Raw genomic sequence first — 20,160 nt, forward strand, 5'->3', positions numbered from 1 at the left:
CCACGTGCCGCGGAGCGGCTAGGCCCGTGAGCCATGGCCGCTGGGCCTGCGCGTCCGGAGCCTGTGCTCCGCAACGGGAGAGGTCACAACTGTGAGAGGCCCGCGTACCGCAAAAAAAAAAAAAAAAAAAAAAAAAAAAAAAATATCTGCCGTTCAAGCCGCCCAGTTTATGGTACTTTGTTAGGGCAGCCTGAGCAAACCAATGACCATGTTGTAACTGGACCCACTGTTCACAGAACATTCAGTTCTAAAAGGGAAATCCTCATTTAAACATGGCCCGAACAAAAATCCCAGAGCTCTACAAAGTGACAGCTAAATTATTACTTCAAACTCATTTACTTGGTTTGTAAAATGTATAACCCATTACATACTTAGTGAATGAATAGATCAAAGAAAAAGGGTATCGCGGATGAATTCAACACTTTTGAGTCCTGATCATAGATCGGGGCCGTGCACGGCTTTATCCTGACGGCCAGCATCTGCTGCTGTCTTTCTAAGTTCATTCCATGCACTTAATGTCACATCTACCACTCAATCGCCACTTCTAAATTCCAGGGAACTTCAGAAAGCCCTCGGGGCTTCTCTGTTGCTAGAGGGAGCAACTCTCAGGCGATAGGTTCCCATAAAACCTCTGACAGGCTGGAAGGACCCTCCGAGGACATGCTTGCTACGACCTTCTGAATGAACAGGAAAGGTAAAGTTCACAAACAGTGAGACACAGTTTATCTCTAGCCTGATTCCTTTCCACCTCAATGGGGGAGTCCAGCTCCTAATGGAAATTTCAGCCAAAGGGACGTTCCAACCTAGAGGTGACTAGCCTGGCAGTCAGGCTACAGTTGTAGGGAAGAAATTTCCACCCACCTGTTCTGTCTTTGCCCATCTGCTCTTGACTTCTACTGTCCCATGATGTATGGCTCTAAAGGGAATATTTGTTCCGTGCTTAGTAGGTGCCAGGCATCATGCCAAGTAGTTAATATCTCAGTTTTACAGCTGAGGAAACGGAGGCAGAGACAGGATTCAGGGGGAGAATCAGAATTCAAAGTCTGGCAGTCTGACCCCCAAGCCAACCTCTCCATCCACCTTGCTCTACTGACTGGATTTTCTTTTGTGATTTATGCTACAAACCACCATGAGAACTGCCTTGTTAGTGAGCAGACTTTGGGGGCAGGGTCACTTATCAGTATAGGGTCAACCTTTCCACTGTTACCTAATTTCAGGCTGTGCTTCTTCTCCTAACAGGAAGGCATAAGCTGTCACCGCTATGAAAGCTCAAGACGAGGATATTATAACTTAGGAAGAAAAGTTCAGGAAGCACCTTTTTGGCATAAGGTCCCCCACTGACTGTGTGTTTGAACATGCACGTGAGATGAACTTCCCTTGTGTGACACACACGAGAGTGGGTGAACCAGGTGTTGGGTTTTTTTTTTTTCCCACATTACTCTTTAATTTTTTTTTTTTTGTATTTTGACCACACTGTGTGGCACATGGGATGGTTGCTGGACCAGGGGTGGAACCCAGGCCTCCGCAGTGAAAGTGCCGAATCCTAACCACCAGGCCACCAGGGAACTCCCATGAACCAGGTCTTGATGAGCTCCTCCTTCTGCAAACTGACAAAGAAGGGGGATCAACAACTCGTGAGACACTCTTTTTGTAGATGGGATTATATTAAAGAACATTTACAAGTAAAGGATTATAAGATTATCAATCTTATGACTATAATTATAAAAATTTAAATATGCTTTAGAAAAAAACATTTCATTTTTTAATGATTCATTTTCTAGACTTTTACTTCAAATAAAGTACGTATAATACTGCAAAAGGAACAGTTGAGGACTACTGAAGAAAGCAAATAATTAACCTTATGACTTTTTAAAAACCACTATACCATTATTGAAAATTTCTCTTGCATCACTTGGACTGCCATTCATTGGGTAATCATAACTGTTATGTCGTTACAAATGGAAACATTCTAAGCATCTTTTTAGCTTACATGCAATATTATCAAAAGGGAAAATTTAAATGGAACTACATGACAGCTCCTAAGGGCTGTTAGAATGTATGCAATCAGAACATTTCTTTTCGACTGAAAAAGGAGATTGAAATGAAAGTAGGTAAAAAAAGATATTTTATAGGGTAATCTTGAATCCATTCTGTTTTATGGTAACTTGCAAATTTTTTAAGGTTTAATTTGGCTCCCAGATGACTTGTAACACATCCCTGGTCACCAGTGTTCTAGAATACCTCTGAGAACTGCCGTTCAAAAATTCAAGAAGGTTGAGAAGAAAAACAGACAAGATTCCTCGAGAAGGGAGAAAGGACCAATGAGAAGGGATAAAATCAATCTCAGAAATACTCAAGAGGAAAGAATAAGCTGCCCTGTTAATGAGTTAGATTCTTCGTCCCCCTTGTGGCTCTTTAAATTTGCTTCATAATTAAGTCCTCCAGCCAATGGTTTCTCTGTCTCAGCACAACCTCCTCATTCCCCAGCCCAGTTTGAGCTGGATGGCTCAGATAGAGGGTAGTATCTGACCTCAAGTAGGGGCAGTGAAGGGTCTGCTAGAAATGACCTTGGTCTCTTAATTTTACAGTTTGAATAACACGCTGGGGAGCTTGGAGAAAGTAACTAGTGTCTTCGTCTACAATATACTGAGCTTATCCACAGAAGCATTTGTAGTTAATTTCAGAAATCTGATTGCAGTCAAGTAATCAATAACCCTATTTCTAACAAGGTTCCTTGTTTGGCCTTATTCAGACAAATCAGCAGGCAAAGAAATTGATTCCTGGGGCTTCCCTGGTGGCGCAGCAGTTGCACGTCCGCCTGCCGATACAGGGGAACCAGGTTCGCGCCCCGGTCCGGGAGGATCCCACATGCCGCGGAGCGGCTGGGCCCGTGAGCCATGGTCGCTGAGCCTGCGCGTCCGGAGCCTGTGCTCCGCAACGGGAGAGGCCACAACAGAGGGAGGCCCGCATACCACAAAAAAAAAAGTTCAGTGTCAGAAAAGAAAAAACAAACAACCCAAGAAAAGAAAAAACAAACAACCCAAGAGAGAAATGGGTAAAGGACAAATAGACCATTCATACACAGGGAAATTCAATGGCTCTTCAATACATGAAAAGATACTCAAGTTCATCAAAAAAGAAGTACAATTCTTCAGTTACGTGCCCATTTTTATCCTATAATAGCAAAATAAACAGGCCCTCTTAGGTGGTCTCTGCGGAGAGCAATTTGGCCATATCTATCAAACTTTAACACAGACACACGTGCTGAGTGCATATATACTCTTGGATAAAGAAACAACATATCTCAGGGCTATTCAATGCATCCCTGTTTATCAGAAAGATTAGAAACAACCTAAATACCACCAAGAGCAGCTGCTAAACATCCACACAGTGAAAGCCTATGTGGTCTGCAAAAAAGAATGAGGTACCTTTATGTGTACTGATAGGGAATATCTTCAAATTACACTAAGTGATAAAAGCAGGGAGTATCTACCATGCTTTAAGCCATGTGACATACAGGATGAATGCACAATAGGAATGCACGCATGCACACACACTTGCACACATGTGATTATGCGTATCTATGGGTATATAAGGGCTCATGTTTGTAAGTATTCTTTGCACAAGGAGTGTGTGTATAGCTCCGGAAGGACATACGAGAAATTGGTAACAGCAGCTTCTTTCTGGAAAAGGAAACTGCATGGCTGAGACACAGAAGAGGTAGGGAGGGAGACTTCATTTTCATTCTGTACCCTTTTATCATCAGCTCTATGTGCACGTATTACCTTTGGAAAAAAAAGATGTTTGTAGTTCAATTCCTTCCCTTTATAAGTTTACATATAAATCAAATACGTAAGTTGCTTGGCTTTCTTATGGTCATTATGCCATTATGTTTAATATTTTTAAAAAATATTATTCTAAAGGCAGTGGGATGGTGGGTAGGAATAAATCAAGAGAAGAGAATACAGGAAAAGATGGAAACCTACACAGTCATGGGTAAAAACCACATCTACATTCAACAATGAGTAAATCTTTAAAATATCTCAGAATGAAGCCCCCCCCCACCCCCCCCCACACACACACATATACAAATACATACTGTATTCCATCCCAAATCATTCCAAGTGTCTGATTCCATTTATACACAAAGTTTGAAAACATGAAAAACTAAACTGCAGTGTTTAGGGATATATATGTAGGTGGTAAAACCATAAAGGAAATCAAGGGAGTTATTACCATAAAAATGAGGATGGAGGTTACCTCTGAGGAGGGAACAGGAAGGGGTGGGTAGGACGGACTCGGGTGGGGCTTCAGGGGCCCCAGCAATGTCCCTGTGCTGGACCTGGGTGGTACTTAACACATGAGCTCACTTAATAATGATCTGTTAAACTATGTATTTGTTTTCTATGCACTTTTCAGTATTTCAAAATATAGGAAAAGTAGATTTAAAAAAAGGCAAGAATAAAAGTAGCGACAGAAGGGAACTAGCCCAGGATGCTGACAATGGCCAGAACTCAGAACAGGTGAACAAGAGGAGCAACAACCCAACAGTGAGCCAGGCCAGGCTCCCCTGGGGGCCCTGGTTGGACGTGACCTGCAGGGAGTCAAGTTGGAGGGGGAAGCAGATGGTATTGAGAAAAGTGTGTCCTGTCCACACCCAGTCCTGCTGCCAGGAGGGGCTCTACCTCTCTCAGGTCACGAATGCATATCGGTCACTGAGCTATATATGCGCGGGGTCCTTCCATTCTAAACTGGGTCCAGAACCATCAAGAGGCCACAAGGGGTAGAAGAGAAGGTGAGATTTAACAAATCATGAGATTAACCCTGCCTGGGAAAGTGAATGAAGTTCCTCCCCCTGGTGTCTTGGATTCCGGTCTTCCTAGATTAGGCTCTACCTCTATGTACACTCATGGTCTCTAGGACATACAGATGGAGAACACACAGGTCAGCTGTAATCATGACGTCTTGTAGCAGTGGTTCACAGAGAGAGGGTTCCAGACCAGTGGCAGCAGCATCACCTGAGAATTTGTTAAAAATGCCAATTCTCAGGCACTAACTACCCCAGAACTGTCATATCAGAACTTCCAGGCATGGGCCCGACAAAGTGTTTTCACAAGCCTCCTCCGGTGATTCGCACGCACACTCAAGTTTAAGAACCACTAATTTAAAATAAGGTAGAACTAGGGGTTAGCAGATGCAAACTATTACATATAGAAGGGATAAACAACAGGGTCCGGCTGTACAGCACAGGGAACTACATTCAGTATCCTGCGATAAACCATAATGGAAAAGAATACAAAAATATATATACACACACACACGTATGTATGTGTAACTGAGTCACTGCTGTACAGCAGAAATTAACACAACACTGTAAATCAACTATACTTCAATTTTTAAAAAAAGCAAAAAACAAAATAAGGTAGAACTAGAACTCATTTCAGTGGAAACCATCTCTGCATCAGACACAATCCCTACCTTGAGGAGCCCATGGTCTCTCCATGGTAGGCGGGAGAGATACCTAAACACATACAGGAGTGAAGACAATGTATAATGTGGAAGAAAATGTAAGGAAAGAGCTAAGCCCTTGGCAGGATAGGAATTCTAAGTAGCAGCAGTGAATCCGGCCAGGCTATGGTGGCGTCAGGAGGTACCTTTTTGGAAGAGGTACCTCTTGAGTGGACTCTTAAAAGCTACCCCCAAATCATGCCCGTACAGGGTGGAGGAGAGGGGTGAAGGGTATTCCAGGCATAAATACAACAGCAGTGGCCAAAGCACAAAGGCAGCAAACAGCCTGGCCTGGTGAAGAGCTGGGTCTCAGGGTACCACAGGAAGGACAGGAGATGAGCTGAGAGCCAATGGATTGAGGGGGCCTGGAACGGCAAGCAGAGGGCAGGGGAGATCCACCGGGGGCTTCAGGATGGGAGTGGCACAGCCAGACCGTGGTTTGCCCGGGTCACAGTAGGAACAGTGCACAGGATTCATTTGAAGGGAAGAAGTCTAAAGGCAGAAGACAACTTCAGTCATGGAAGGGAGAGTTGATGAGAGCCTGACCCAGGGCTAAGGGGACAGAAATGGGGAGAAGACAGGTTCAAGAGCTATAGGACAGCTGACTGAATTTGGACAAGAAAGAATGGGGAATAAAAATGAAATCAGGAGAAAGACAAACAGCATATGATATCACTTAAATGTGGAATCTAAAAACATGATACAAATGAACTTATTTACTAGACAGAAATAGACTCACAGACATAGAGACAAACCTGTGGTTATCAAAGGGGGAAGGTAGGGGAGGGATAAATTCGGAATTTGGGATTAACAGATACACACTACTATACATAAAACAGATAACCAACAAGAACCAACTGCATAGCACAGGGAACCATATTCAATAACTTGTATTGTAATAACTTATAATGGAAAAGAATCTGAAAAATAATACGTATACATATATATCTGAATCACTTTGCTGTACGTCTGAAACACTGTAAATCAACTCTAGACTTCAATAAAAATATATATAAATTTTAAAAAATAAATAAAAATAAAAATGAGAAAAAAGTGACCCCAGGATCCTAGTTTGGGTGACTGGATGAACAGAGGTGCCACAGATGAGCGAGAGAACTTAAGAGGTATCCATCTAGTTGGGGGGGGGACAATGCATTTTCAGATCTGGTGAACTGAAGACCCCCATAGGACACAAGGGTGGAAGCGTCCATCCAGGAGCTGTAGAAACCAAGCTGGAACTCCAGGCTGAGGTTCAGGTCAAAGATACAGATTTGAAGGTCCTCAACACTCAGACGTTAGTCGAAATCATGAGAGTGAATGTATTACATAGGAAGGGAGTATGGAGGCAGAACAGTGAGCCAAGAGCAGAGAGTTATGTAAGTACTGGGTGGAGGGGGAGAAGCCGTGAAAGAGACTTCAAGGCGCAGGGAGAAATCAGGAGAATGGCGGGTAACAGAAGTGAGAGGGCACAGGCAGGAGGGCCAGGTAGCGAGCTGCCCGGTAAGAAAGGGCACAGATGCCCAATGATTTAGTGATCACAAAACCACACTGGTGACCTGACTGAAATACATTTCTTCTGGATGAGAAACTAAAGGGGAATTGGGCTCATTAGGAGGTGTTTTTTAGGAGGGGGAGACTGAAGGGGCCAGGAGAGAGGGCGTTAGGAAACAGGAAGAGAGGGGATGGCTGATGGTAGGGGAGCGTAGAGCAGGCAGGATGGCTCCAAGGTGAGGGGCGGAGAAGGATGAGCCAGGGTTTGAACAGCTTTGAGCTTCTTGACTTACGAAGCACCCTCCGGAGAGCGGTGAGAGTCTGAAAACCTTTTGAGAAAATGGGGAAGGCATACTTAATCTAAGTATGGGCAGGTAAGAGGCTACAGTCAAGATTTTATCGAGTTTATCTGCTTGATTATGTGGTGTTTGTAGCATTCAGCTCTGTTGCTCCCATTCCCACCGCCAAGTAAAAAGAAAAAAAGAAACTCAAAAACTGATAGATTGAAGGCAAAGCAAAAGGCCAAATGCTGTTGTTTGCTTGTGGAAAAAAAAGAAAAAACACACAACTTCACTCTTGTTCACATTTGCTACTCAAGGTGTGGACCAGGTGTATCACCTGACATCTGGTTAGAAATGCACAATTTCAGGCCATGCTCCAGACCTGGTACCAGAAGGGCATTTTAACAACATCCCCAATGAATTCCTATGCACCTTGACATGGGATGAGTTGCTCTTGGTTCTACTGGAATCCGGGCTTTTATCCGGATGCTCAGGGCTCCACCCCCAAGGATTTTTGCATTAGACTGGGGTGAACCCAGCAAAGGTCTCAGGTGACCCTAATCTGCAGGCGAGGTTGCTATCCACTGTTCAAGAGCAGCATTTCCCAGCCTTTCTCCTGCCTCCATCACATCCATCTGAGGGTGACAAACCCTCCTTACAGTACACCTTGTCACTGAAGCAATACACTGCAGGGTATGAGCAAGGCAGGTCTTTAGATTTTAAAATAAATGCCCCTCTCCCCATTGAGAATCTTTATTCTCATGGTGCTTTCCAAACTTGAATGTGCCTACTAATCACCTGGGGTCTCTGTTAGTAGATTCTGATTGGCTGATCTGGGAAGAGCCCAAGGTTCTACATTTAATCAGAACTCTCATGAGGCCAACTGGTAGACCTTGCTTGAAGAGCAGGTGCACTAGTGGATGAGATGGACTACTCTGTAATGTGAGGTTGAACCTGGTGGAATTCTCCCCTTGCCTCACTCCAGACCTACTCTATCAGTGCCTCCAGGGGCTGGGTCCAGGCACCTATGGAGTTTTAAAAGCTCCCCACATGATTCTAATGCACCAGAAGGATTAAAACCCCCTAGAGTTAGGGACTTCCCTGGTGGCGCAGTGGTTAAGAATCCGCCTGCCAATGCAGGGGACGTGGGTTCAATCCCTGGTCCAGGAAGATCCCACATGCCGTGGAGCAACTAAGCCCGTGCGCCACAGCTACTGAGCCTACGCTCTAGAGCCCGCGAGCCTCAACTACTGAAGCCCGCGTGTGTAGAGCCCGTGCTCCACAAGAGAAGCCACCGCAATGAGAAGCCAGCCCACTGTAACGAAGAGTAGCCCCCGCTCGCCACAACTAGAGAAAGCCCATGCGCAGCAACGAAGACCCAATGCAGCCAAAAATAATAAATAAATAAATTTATATATATATATATTTTAAAAAACCTAGTTAGTGTCCTCCTAAGGTGACTTCTATCATTAAACACCTACTTTAGAGACTCAGGTTCCAAAGAGGCACCAGGAAAGCAATAGCTGAGTTGGGTGTCCATGAGCAAGGGCTTCTCACTTGAGGTTCAGTCATAAATGACATTTTGCTCAAAAGCAAGTTCTATAAAGTGAGACAATGCAGTCTCACCACCCCCTCCGTCATTACAAATCACTCAGCCAGGAACACCCCAAACAGCCTTTAGTTTACAAGCCACCAGTTCCTGTGGGTGTTCTTAAGGCTGCTGTAGTGGAAGGAAATTTATGGCTGATTAGAGAAAGAAAATAAGTAGCCAAAGTAGAATCTCCACATGAGGTGTGGGTCAAAAATTCAAAATGCATCAAATTAAGTGGAAAACATAGCTCCTCAGCATGTTTCCTGGATTTCCTAGGATTTCCATATTTTAATGGACTAGCTTAATCTGTTTTTTGATTCCAGATAAAAATTCATGGATGCTCTAAAGATCAACACCCTTAATTCTGTATTTTTATCTGAAGATATCACTTTCATCAGGGATCTAGCTGCCCTGTTTTGTTGATGCCACATCTGGTCCGAATTTATGCTCTAAGAGAGAACTTCCTCTCTGTGTTCTGATGCTCTTGTGGTGATATCTTTAAGCCTTAACGATTAAACATTCCACCTTAAATACTGTCGACCAATGATCATTTCGCCCCTGAACAGAATTTTGATCAATGAAATTCTGAGTTGGAAAAGATTTTTTAAACAAATGCAGTTTTACATTTTCAAGCACAGAGAGCCACCCAGCCCCGTCAAGAAGACAGGTCTTTGGGGATGGCCTCTCATGGAGAGAGAGATGTGCGTGCCTAGCCTGCCAGCTGCTCGCAGGCATGTGCTTCAGAGGTGCCTAGAAGTGGTCCTGCAAGTGGTTTAGCATCGCCTGCACGATCTTGCTCACAGTATTATTTGACTTTCAACAAAAAACAAAGATAAATGACACTAAAAGCCTCTGTCTGAATCATCTCCAATTCCAAAGTTGTAGAATCAGAATTATTCAGTTCTCCTGGACATCAGTCACATGTCTTTGCTAACTTCACAAGCACAGACGGTATGCAAACTGGGCGAGTGTGTACTCCAGGAGCCCAGGGTCGGGGGAGTACCTGTGTGCTTATGGAGGGGGTGGGGGCAGATGCTCACTGGAGGGGCCCCTCTCCTAAAGCTGAACTCACCTCTCCCTAAGAATACACAGTCTGGGAACTAAAGTTCAGTGCTATTACCACGTGCTTAAGAATTTAAAATTCTAACAGTTCCCAGGGACAATACTGCACCATTCTTGGTCATTTCTTACCACTTCATCCTATATTTCTAAGCTGCCAGCTACCCAGCAACACAAGTGGAATTCCTACAAATATCCAAAACTGGTCAAGTTCAAAACAACAACCCTCTCCTTGACCTACAAGGGGCCCCCCCCACCACTACTTATCCCCAGAAACAGCTCTGTTATTCACTGAGGCAGAAGGCACCTTCTAAAGGCAGCTGCAACAGTATCTGCAATCCTGCAACGTGTTACTCCTCCATCAAGAAGAGGTGTCTAATTTCCTTTCCCTTGAATCAAGGCTGGCCTCAGTGACTCTTCTGTAACCAAGAGCAGGTAGCACAAGGGATGCTGCATGAATTCTGTGACCAGCTTCTACTCTGACGTCTTGGGACACTGGTTCTCCAGATGGTCCCTCTAGAATGCTCCCGTGGCAGGAGAAGCCCAGCCACGCGGAGGTGCTCCCACTGAAAGACCCAGTTGAGCCTTTGAGTTACCAGCTCAGATGCCAGACATAGGAGTAAAGAAGCTTCCAGATGACTCCAGGCCCCAGGCACCTCAGCTGTTCACCTCCGTAGCTGAGGGCCCAGATATCCTAGAGCAGAAACAAGTCATCTCTGCTGTGTCTTATGTCTGAATTCCTGACTCACAGAATCTGTGAACATCGTGAAATGGTCATTGTATGCCAATAAGTTGAGATTGTGTTTTATGTAGCAATAGATAACTGGCATATCCACTGGGCGTAGGGGGGGTGGGCAGCTAAGCCAGAAGTTATTCCTCAGGCATCCTTTTTCCCTTGACCCTCCCATCCAATGGGATTTGTGAATGTTAAGTCCCTAACATATGTCATGATCTGTCCCCTTCTCTGCGTCCTGGACATCTTGGTTTTGATCCTCACTTGGATTATTATCTACTCGCTTCTCCCCACTGCTGCCAATGTAGGATTTCTAAACAAATGTCTGTACCCAGTGCATATTTATTGAGTGTCTATTACGTGCTCTGATGGAACAGATATGGCCTCAATTCTCACGAAGCCAACTGTCTACTGGGGAAGCTTCATTCCTACTTCACACAGCCATCCAAGGACATCATCATTAATGCCCGCAGGAGTGTGAAGGAAAGTGCAAGGGGCTCTGAGACCAGAAAACAGGGGTCTGCTCCAGGCTGGGGGTCAGAGAAGGCTTCTTTAAGGAAGTGATGCCTATATCAAGCCCTGAAGGGTGAGAAGGAGACGGCCACAGAGAAGGGGGCTGCTCTGGTCTTTGGGAAGAGTGGATGGAAAGTCGTGGGGGAGGGAAAGACTTGCTTGAACCAGGGACTGAGCGTAGAACAGGGTGAAAGGAACGTGCGAATAAGCCTGCAAGCTGCAGGCAGCCAGCCAGCCAGCTCGGTCGGGAGAGGAAGATGGGGCCCAGTCACATGGGCCTGAGCTGCCAAGGAAAGATGGAATCAGATCCCAGTACAGTACCGTCTTTTGCCACCATGGAGATTGGACTGAGACGAGGAAACATAGCTACGGGGCAGCTGTGGTGGGAGGAGACCGCTGCTGCACTCTCAGCTGTGTTCCTTTCAGCCTAAACCGCTGGCATGGCTCCCTAAGGCCCTCAGGAAAGGGGCCAAACTCTTCAGCACGGCCACTGCCCCACCCCATCACTGAGCTCCAAGAATGACTCGAAGTTCCCTGAACTCTCAGCCCCTTGGAGCTTTCCTTCACGCTGCATCGGCCTGGTAGGCCCTGCCCCTGAGACCACGGGGATCAATTTGCCTCTCACACTTACTCAGGACTCAGCGCAGGTGTCCCCACCTCCAGGAAGCCTTCCTTGACCAGGGAAGGCCTCTGAAGCGCTCACCTGGTTCCCGATTCATACCTCTGTTGAAGCCTCCGATGCTGTCAGTCACAAACACCCACCAAGCCTCTAGGACAAATGCCCCCCAAGCCTGCTGCCCTGACACCAGCTCAGAGTAAGACAGATTGGACCCTGGGTCCTTGGAGCACTTACAGATTCAGCTGGAAGATGGGTAATGTACAATCAGCATAAAATAGAAACCAGTCGTTTCTAAGTTACAATGTGATGGGTGCTGAAATGGAGGGGAGTGAGATTGCACTCATCCTCTCCTCAGAACATCTTCATTCCCCCAGGCTGAATTCAAGCTCCTCCACGTGCCACAGGCATGCCACCCTCCCTCCTGCCACAGAGCCTCTGGAGGTGGTCCCCTGTTCGGGAGGCTCCTTCCTCTCCCGCCCCTAATCAACTCTTCTCCATCTGTCACTTGACAGCACAGGCATGCCTTTCCAGAAGGAAGCTTTCCCTGACCCCCATCCAGGGCAGACTCTTTTGTCACAGCTCTTGGAGCAGAACCACAGGTCAACCCATTAAAAGACCAAGTCGCTGCATGAGCGAGACTTTTTTTTTTTTTTTTTGCAAACTTTAGCTTTGTCCCTGTGGCTGTGTGTGTGCTTGGGTGGGCTTCTCCATCACTACAGCTCTCTGCCTTCTCTGTCTGAAGACTCTAATGCCTTGCGCCCCCTGGCAGGTGTGCTGAACTATCGGAGACCCAGTCTAAGGTTTTATCTGAGAACCCACTGGAGCCTAGGAAAGCCTGAGGGTGGGGTCAGCATAACTGTCCACAGATTTGCAAAAAAAAAAAAAAAAAAAAAAGAGAAGGCTGGAGAAGCTTGTACCAACAGGAAAGGTTTATAAGATGGCAGAGGCAGAAATGACACTAAATCACCAGAAGTTTCCTTAAATATGTGGGCAAACTCATTGCTGGGAAATTAACTGTACTTCAGCCCATCCGTCTCTCCTCTCCATCCATCCACCCATTCACTGTGCTTAGATGGGGGGATGGAAGGATCCCTTAAAATGGATCCCTCAGCAGCTTCAGCCTGGGGGGTGGTCCAGGGGAACCTAAATATCCCAAAAGGAAGTGGAAGGGTCAAGAAGATCTGACGATGGAAAGATGAGAGAGGAGATGATGGGTGGGGGTGATAACAGCTAATATTTATTGAGTATTTACTGCATGCCTGAAACTGTTCTCATTCCTTTACATTTATTTTCTGACTTAATCCTCACAACCACCCTATGAAGTAGGTACTCATATCATGTCCATTTTACAGATGGGGACACTGAGGTAGAGAGAGAGGAAGTCCTTTCCTCAAGGTTACACAGCTAGAAAGTGGCGAAGCCAAGGCTGAAATCCAGGCAGCCCGTGCCCAGCAACCTTCCTCTTCACCACCTTGCACACTGCCTCTCAGGGTCGTGTACAGAGATGCGGTACACGAAGCGGATTAAAGGCGATTAGCTTGCCAAAGGCAGGCCTGTAGACAGAGAACAAAGGATGACCCGGAATGGGAACATTTTAAGGGTGGAAGGAAGAGTAGCCAGAAGGAAGGAGAAACAGGAGGAGGACTGAGACAAGAGGGTGTCATCACCTGCCAGGGAGGCCAGCATTTACTGAAGGAGAGACTTTCAAATAGGGCAAGCGGGGGCTTCCCTGGTGGCGCAGTGGTTGCGCGTCTGCCTGCTGATGCAGGGGAACCGGGTTCGCTGAGAACCCACTGGAGCCTAGGAAAGCCTGAGGGTGGGGTCAGCATAACTGTCCACAGATTTGCAAAAAAAAAAAAAAAAAAAAGAGAAGGCTGGAGAAGCTTGTACCAACAGGAAAGGTTTATAAGATGGCAGAGGCAGAAATGACACTAAATCACCAGAAGTTTCCTTAAATATGTGGGCAAACTCATTGCTGGGAAATTAACTGTACTTCAACCCATCCGTCTCTCCTCTCCATCCATCCACCCATTCACTGTGCTTAGATGGGGGGATGGAAGGATCCCTTAAAATGGATCCCTCAGCAGCTTCAGCCTGGGGGGTGGTCCAGGGGAACCTAAATATCCCAAAAGGAAGTGGAAGGGTCAAGAAGATCTGACGATGGAAAGATGAGAGAGGAGATGATGGGTGGGGGTGATAACAGCTAATATTTATTGAGTATTTACTGCATGCCTGAAACTGTTCTCATTCCTTTACATTTATTTTCTGACTTAATCCTCACAACCACCCTATGAAGTAGGTACTCATATCATGTCCATTTTACAGATGGGGACACTGAGGTAGAGAGAGAGGAAGTCCTTTCCTCAAGGTTACACAGCTAGAAAGTGGCGAAGCCAAGGCTGAAATCCAGGCAGCCCGTGCCCAGCAACCTTCCTCTTCACCACCTTGCACACTGCCTCTCAGGGTCGTGTACAGAGATGCAGTACACGAAGCGGATTAAAGGCGATTAGCTTGCCAAAGGCAGGCCTGTAGACAGAGAACAAAGGATGACCCGGAATGGGAACATTTTAAGGGTGGAAGGAAGAGTAGCCAGAAGGAAGGAGAAACAGGAGGAGGACTGAGACAAGAGGGTGTCATCACCTGCCAGGGAGGCCAGCGTTTACTGAAGGAGAGACTTTCAAATAGGGCAAGCGCTTCAGAGCAAACAGAGGTAGGAAGAGAACGGTTGACAAAAAGCTCACTGGGCTTGGCACTGGGGTTCTTGGTGATCTTTAAGAAAATGTGTCCCACAGGGAACTGGGGCGGCCCACGGAGGGGAAGGACCGGGGGAACAGGTGGATGCGATGGTAGAGAAGTGGGTTTTCAGAAGCTTAGTCATGCGAACAGGAGACAGGACAGCAGCCAGAGGCAGAAAGCAGGATTCAGGTAAGAGTTTGCTGCAGGACAGGGAAGCGGTGAGTGTATTTGTAAGCCAGCCAGCGTGGAAAGAGGGGAGGGTTAACTGACAAAGCAACGCTGCCAACAGGGCAGGACACAGCTTTCTCATTCCATCCGCAGGCTCACAAGAGCAAGCCAAGGTGCACTAATGCAGAGCACTTACTGATTCCCAAGGACTTCGTCTCTAAGCTGGTTCCTGACTGGCACAGAATTACCCAAGGAGTTGACCTGGGGACACCAGGATGGTGGACAGGTAAGCTACACAAACAAACCAAAAAAGCACCTAGACTCAAGGAATTCTAGAGTCAAGGAATTTTAGGAACCTGTGGTTAAATAAAATTAAACTGGCTTCTTTAAAGTCTAAACTTGCTTGCATCATTTTATGCTAATGGACAACCTTAAACTCCAAGAAAAGGATAAAGAATTCTGAGTTTCTGGTCTCAGGGACCACAGAATCTTTGTGTCTGGGAATATCTGGCAGAACTAGTGTTTCTCAGAACACATTCTGGGATATGCCGTTCTTGTGTGTTCAGGAAACGAGAATGTTCATTCCATCAGATGGAAACATTCCCACTCATTTTTGTCACCAGTTGCTCAAAGGAAACCAAGGGTAAAGGCACTTTAGTAAAATCTGTGGGCTTCTTTCTTCCTTCACGGCACATTCTAACAGCAGGCTTACACCCGTTCTCGATTCTCACAGCAACAAACATCCTTCCACTGAAAAGCACTTGCAATGGTCTCTCAAAACACTTGCTTACTAAAGCTCAGTGGGGCTAAAGCATCTTTAAAAAAAAAAAAGAAAAAAAGAAAACCAATTTTCTGCACTAAGATATGGTTAAAGGACTTCCCTGGTGGTGCAGTGGTTAAGAATCGGCTTGCCAATGTAGAGGACGCGGGTTCAAGCCCTGGTCTGGGAAGATCCCACATGCTGCGGAGCAACTAAGCCCGTGCGCCGCAGCTACTGAAGCCCAGGCGCCTAGAGCCCGTGCTCCGCAACAAGAGAAGCCACCGCAATGAGAAGCCCGTGCACCGCCACGAAGACCCAATGCGGCGCCCCACCCCCACCAAAAAAAGATATGGTTAAAAAATGAACATGGTTCACACATTTTTAGACATTGCTCTGCTGTAATAGGCCTGGGTCCCTGGTGTCACTCAACAGGATGGTACCTCGCAGAGTGGTGACTCACGCTCCAGTGTTCTAAAGAAGTGAATTCTTTGAAGAAAATTGTCCTTCATGTAAAATGTCAAGACAGACAGATTATAGTTAAAAAGGAAAGTCAGAGTGACACTGACCTTCACTGGGAAAATGCCCAAGTTAGAATATGGGAGAAAAATTAAAAGGGGAGAGGAATGCAGAGAAAGAAGAGAGGAAGGGAGGTGGGGCGGGGGGGAAGCAGGGCAGCCGTAGGGGACACAGGGCGGACGAGGGAACGGAAGTAAGGAGGTCTAGCACTTAATAAATGCCCTCTCTGTGTTTGGAAAGGGCACACAGAGGTGTTAAAACAATAATATGTTTTTGGAATCCCCGGGCGATCCAGGGGTTAGGACTCGGCACTTTCACTGCTGGGGCTTGAGTTCAATCCCTGGCCGGGGAACTAAGATTCCGCAAGCTGCGCAGCAAGGCCACAAAGAAATTAATAATAATGATAATAATGTTTTTTAAAGTCACAGGCGGGCTTCCCTGGTGGCGCAGTGGTTGAGAGTCCGCCTGCCGATGCAGGGGACACGGGTTCGTGCCCCCGTCCGGGAAGATCCCACATGCCGCGGAGCGGCTGGGCCCGTGAGCCACGGCCACTGAGCCTGCGCGTCCGGAGCCTGTGCTCCGCAACGGGAGAGGCCACAGCAGTGAGAGGCCCGCGTACCGCAAAAAATAAATAAATAAATAAATAAAGTCACAGGCAAAGTCACTTGACAAGGGTTTTTGAAAACCACCAAATTCCCCTAGAAATATAAACCATCACTGGAAAAGACTCTGAAGAGCCAAGATCAAGTCCGGGCTCCCTCAATGCCTGTGCTCTGGGGGTAGAAATCTACAAGAAATATGACCTGTGAACTGAACGATCAGAAAGAGCCCGGGGCAGCAGAATGTGAAGGCAGAGTCGGAAAAAAAACAGAGGTGAGAGTTTCCGCCCACTACGTGCCCCTCTGACACTTCCGAAGGCACGCAACCCCATCCCTTTGCCTTGTCCCGCACCACACATCTGATAACATGGCACCAAGCACCAACAGCAAAGTTCACCCCTAGAGAACTGCGGTGCCGGCTCATCAGATACCCACATACGGCAGAGATATGAAACTGAGAAGCACAGTGAGAGAAGGAATGAGGAAGAAACACATTATGTACTATTTGGGCGATCAGCTAGAACTCGCCGTTCTAACTCGTCAGGCTACTTCAGCCTGAACAATATCCAGTCTGGACGTGTTATGACAGACGCCACATTCCTGTTCAGATTGGCAGTGAGTCCATCGCACCGTAGCTCGATTATCGTGATTTTAGTGCCTTCTGCCTCAAGGCAGAAAGCACTTGTGCTCAATAGCTGAAAATTACAGCCAGAAATCCACAGTAAGATCTGATAATTCTAAATGTTTGATATGGAAAGCTGAGGATGGGAGAACAATAGACTTGAGACAATGGCCTTCCCAGGTTTTGGAGCCTGCGGTGGCAGGGGGCCCTTGTGGCACATGCATGTCCCCACAAGTGCGATTTCATGCTTTGTCACTTTTTCTACAGGTGAAACCTGTTGGGGAAAAAAAAAAACAAAAACAGCTTAACAGGCAGCAGAATCCTGGACGGAGAGACGGGCAGGGAGTGACATAAGGAAAGCAGGCTTCTGGCGGGCCTGGAAGGGCAGATGGGCAATGACAGAGGCTCTGGGGAAACCAGATAAAACCAGAGGTTATTCTGATTGAGCCTGGGAGAGGTGCATGTGGAGAGTCAGAAATAGAACAATTTCCTGGAGATTTCTGTGAATGGGAAACTGAAGTTATTTAGCTGGAATGCAAATATGTGGAGGAAAACATTTTCAACCTGAAATCTGGAGCAGATCTGCGGTCTAAAGAGAAAAGGATCAGCTTCCTCACAGAGCAAAGGAAAAAAAAGAACACATGTGTTTGCCGGGGTGGGAGAACCAGCAGGAAATGAAATAGAAAAGCCACAAGGGAAAAAGCAAAATCACACAAGTCAGCTACGTTCTGTTACCCTAAATGACAGACTGTCTATGGCCATTTTCAAGAAACATCAGTAACGCTGAGTAGTTTTGACAGAGACCGTATGACTCACGAAGCCTGAAATATTTACTACCTGGCCCCTGACAGAAAACGTTTGCCAATCCATGGTCTAGACCCTGCCTTGAAGCTGCCCTGATTCTAGGCAGGCAGCACAGTTTGCTGCATCACAGGCTACTCGTGGCGAGTGGAGACCCATAAATTTTTTTTCTTTTTTTTTTTTTTAACTGGAGAGTCAAAACCCTTTCATATTCACAAATGACTGAACCAAAGGTATGGTGACTCCAGGGTTCTTGGGTGTGGTAACAAGCAAATTCTTCCACACTCAGCTTCCTTCTAAATTTATAGGCACAAAGCAAGACCTATTTTCTCTGCAGAACTTGTCCGCTATGGTCCACCGGCCCTACCACACTGAGGACAATGTGTACTTTTCCAAGTGCTTCAAGTTTCATCTGAAGCTAAGAGAAGGAAGATGCCTCCTGGACCATCTGTCCTTTGCACCTGTTGCCACTGCCCTTGTGAGGACGGACAAGTACCTCATTTCCAGGTCCCAGCGTGTTACCTTTTTTGAATGGCTCCCGGTTTTCCTCTGCTTCTCTGTTAACTCGATTCTGCTCTGGTTCCACCGCAGGCTCCTGGTCTTCAAGTTCATCTTCTGTTTCATCATCACTGTAAGGGACCACTTCGTCATTAGGCTGAGAATCCTCCTCAAATGTCGTTTCTGAGTCTCTTTCTGTATTCATTCTGCTGGCAAACTGGAACTACCTGGTTTAAAAGAAAGGGAAACCAGAATGAAACATGACTCGTACCCAGTTTTTGGTTGAATTCTGCCTGCATTTGGTTACAACGCTTTTAACAGAACCTGACTAACATGGAAATACGCCTGAATAATGATCCCAAAGTTCAAATTATCATGCAAATAACCACAAAACCATTCATTATTGATTAAATGCTTGGGTGAGAATTTACAACCGTAATGTAGCTGCAAACTTTTTTTTTTTTACGGGTATACTGGCTTTAAGGTTGCGTTTCAAATCGTGGGTCTCTACCCAGCAAAATTAACTGGTTCACAGCCAACATTAAAATAAAGTGAAACAGATTTTAAAATATCAGAGTACAGCACGCATAAAAAGAGTTAGTACTGTCTGGGGAACAGTTTTACAAAACGGACACATATATACATTTATTTGCATTGTGAGTCTTAATGGAAATGAATTTCTTTTGGAAATTGTGGATTGCTGGCAAAGTTTGAAAACCACTGTCCTAAGATATCTGGTTTCTGCTAACGCTAATATTCTGAGCTTTTACTCTGTGATGCGTTTAAATACAAGCTTAGGTCCTCAAACTTTACTAATGACAACATTGGCTCCTTGAAACGTCCTATACCACCCTCGTGAAGGTGGTATTGTTACTCGTACTCTATAGAGGAGAAAACCAAACCTTTGCAACGCTGGATAACTTGTACAATTACTGAAATTTTGAAGCAAGAGCAATTGCTTTCCAAGGAGACATCTTTTATATTCTACGTTTACGTTACGGTTAGGTATTTTCATTAAGTGTTAGTTGCCGTGAGTGGAGCTATTTCGCTGGCTGCATATGCTTTATACCAAACCTATAGCATCTTGAACATCTAAATTTTTATACCCATAGGAGTACATCTAGGAAAACGTTCAAATACTTATGTGAGGAATTTGTCCAATATTATTTAAAACAAAACCCAGAAGCAACGTGGATAGCCAATGATTAGCAACTGTGTAAATAAACTGTGGCATCCTCACACAGTGGGACAGTGCAAAACAATTTAGATCGCGGCGGGACAAGTTTTTAATGACATTGCAAAAATCCAAACACATTTAGTTGAAAGGTGAGTTAACAACCCCCATGTACAGAACAGTCCCAGTTATTCGCAGACATTTATTCATTTTCCAAAATTTCAACAACTGCCATGCATGAGTCTCAGTGAGATGATGCATGTAAAGTGCTCGATTTGGTATTTAGCCTAGAAAGTACTCAAACGTCAGTCGCTGTTATTGGTAACAATTATTTCCATAATTAGAAAAACTGGGTTTTATAATAACGAATGGAACAGTGTGGGGAATCTATCCCTGTTGCCTTTTCCGTCTCCAAAAATCACTTCTAAAAGGCACCTGCCCCTCACTGGGAAGTAAAATATTAGACTATTACAAAATATGGTTATACTTAA

General features: G+C 45.7%; 1 protein-coding gene across 2 annotated transcripts in view; it reads right to left on the bottom strand.

Moving 5' to 3' along the window:
* Positions 1 to 20,160, bottom strand: part of ATP8B1 (ATPase phospholipid transporting 8B1) — a 112,244-nt gene that overhangs the window by 42,554 nt on the left and 49,530 nt on the right. For both annotated transcript variants that reach the window (XM_024132308.3, XM_055080263.1), the window contains exon 2: positions 18,520 to 18,722. In XM_024132308.3, the coding sequence (XP_023988076.1) occupies positions 18,520 to 18,700 (181 nt within the window). In that variant the 5' untranslated portion in view covers positions 18,701 to 18,722. The remainder of the gene's footprint in view (positions 1 to 18,519; positions 18,723 to 20,160) is intronic.

The sequence above is a fragment of the Physeter macrocephalus genome, chromosome 19 (genome assembly GCF_002837175.3).
Source record: "Physeter macrocephalus isolate SW-GA chromosome 19, ASM283717v5, whole genome shotgun sequence".
Lineage (NCBI taxonomy): Eukaryota > Metazoa > Chordata > Mammalia > Artiodactyla > Physeteridae > Physeter > Physeter macrocephalus.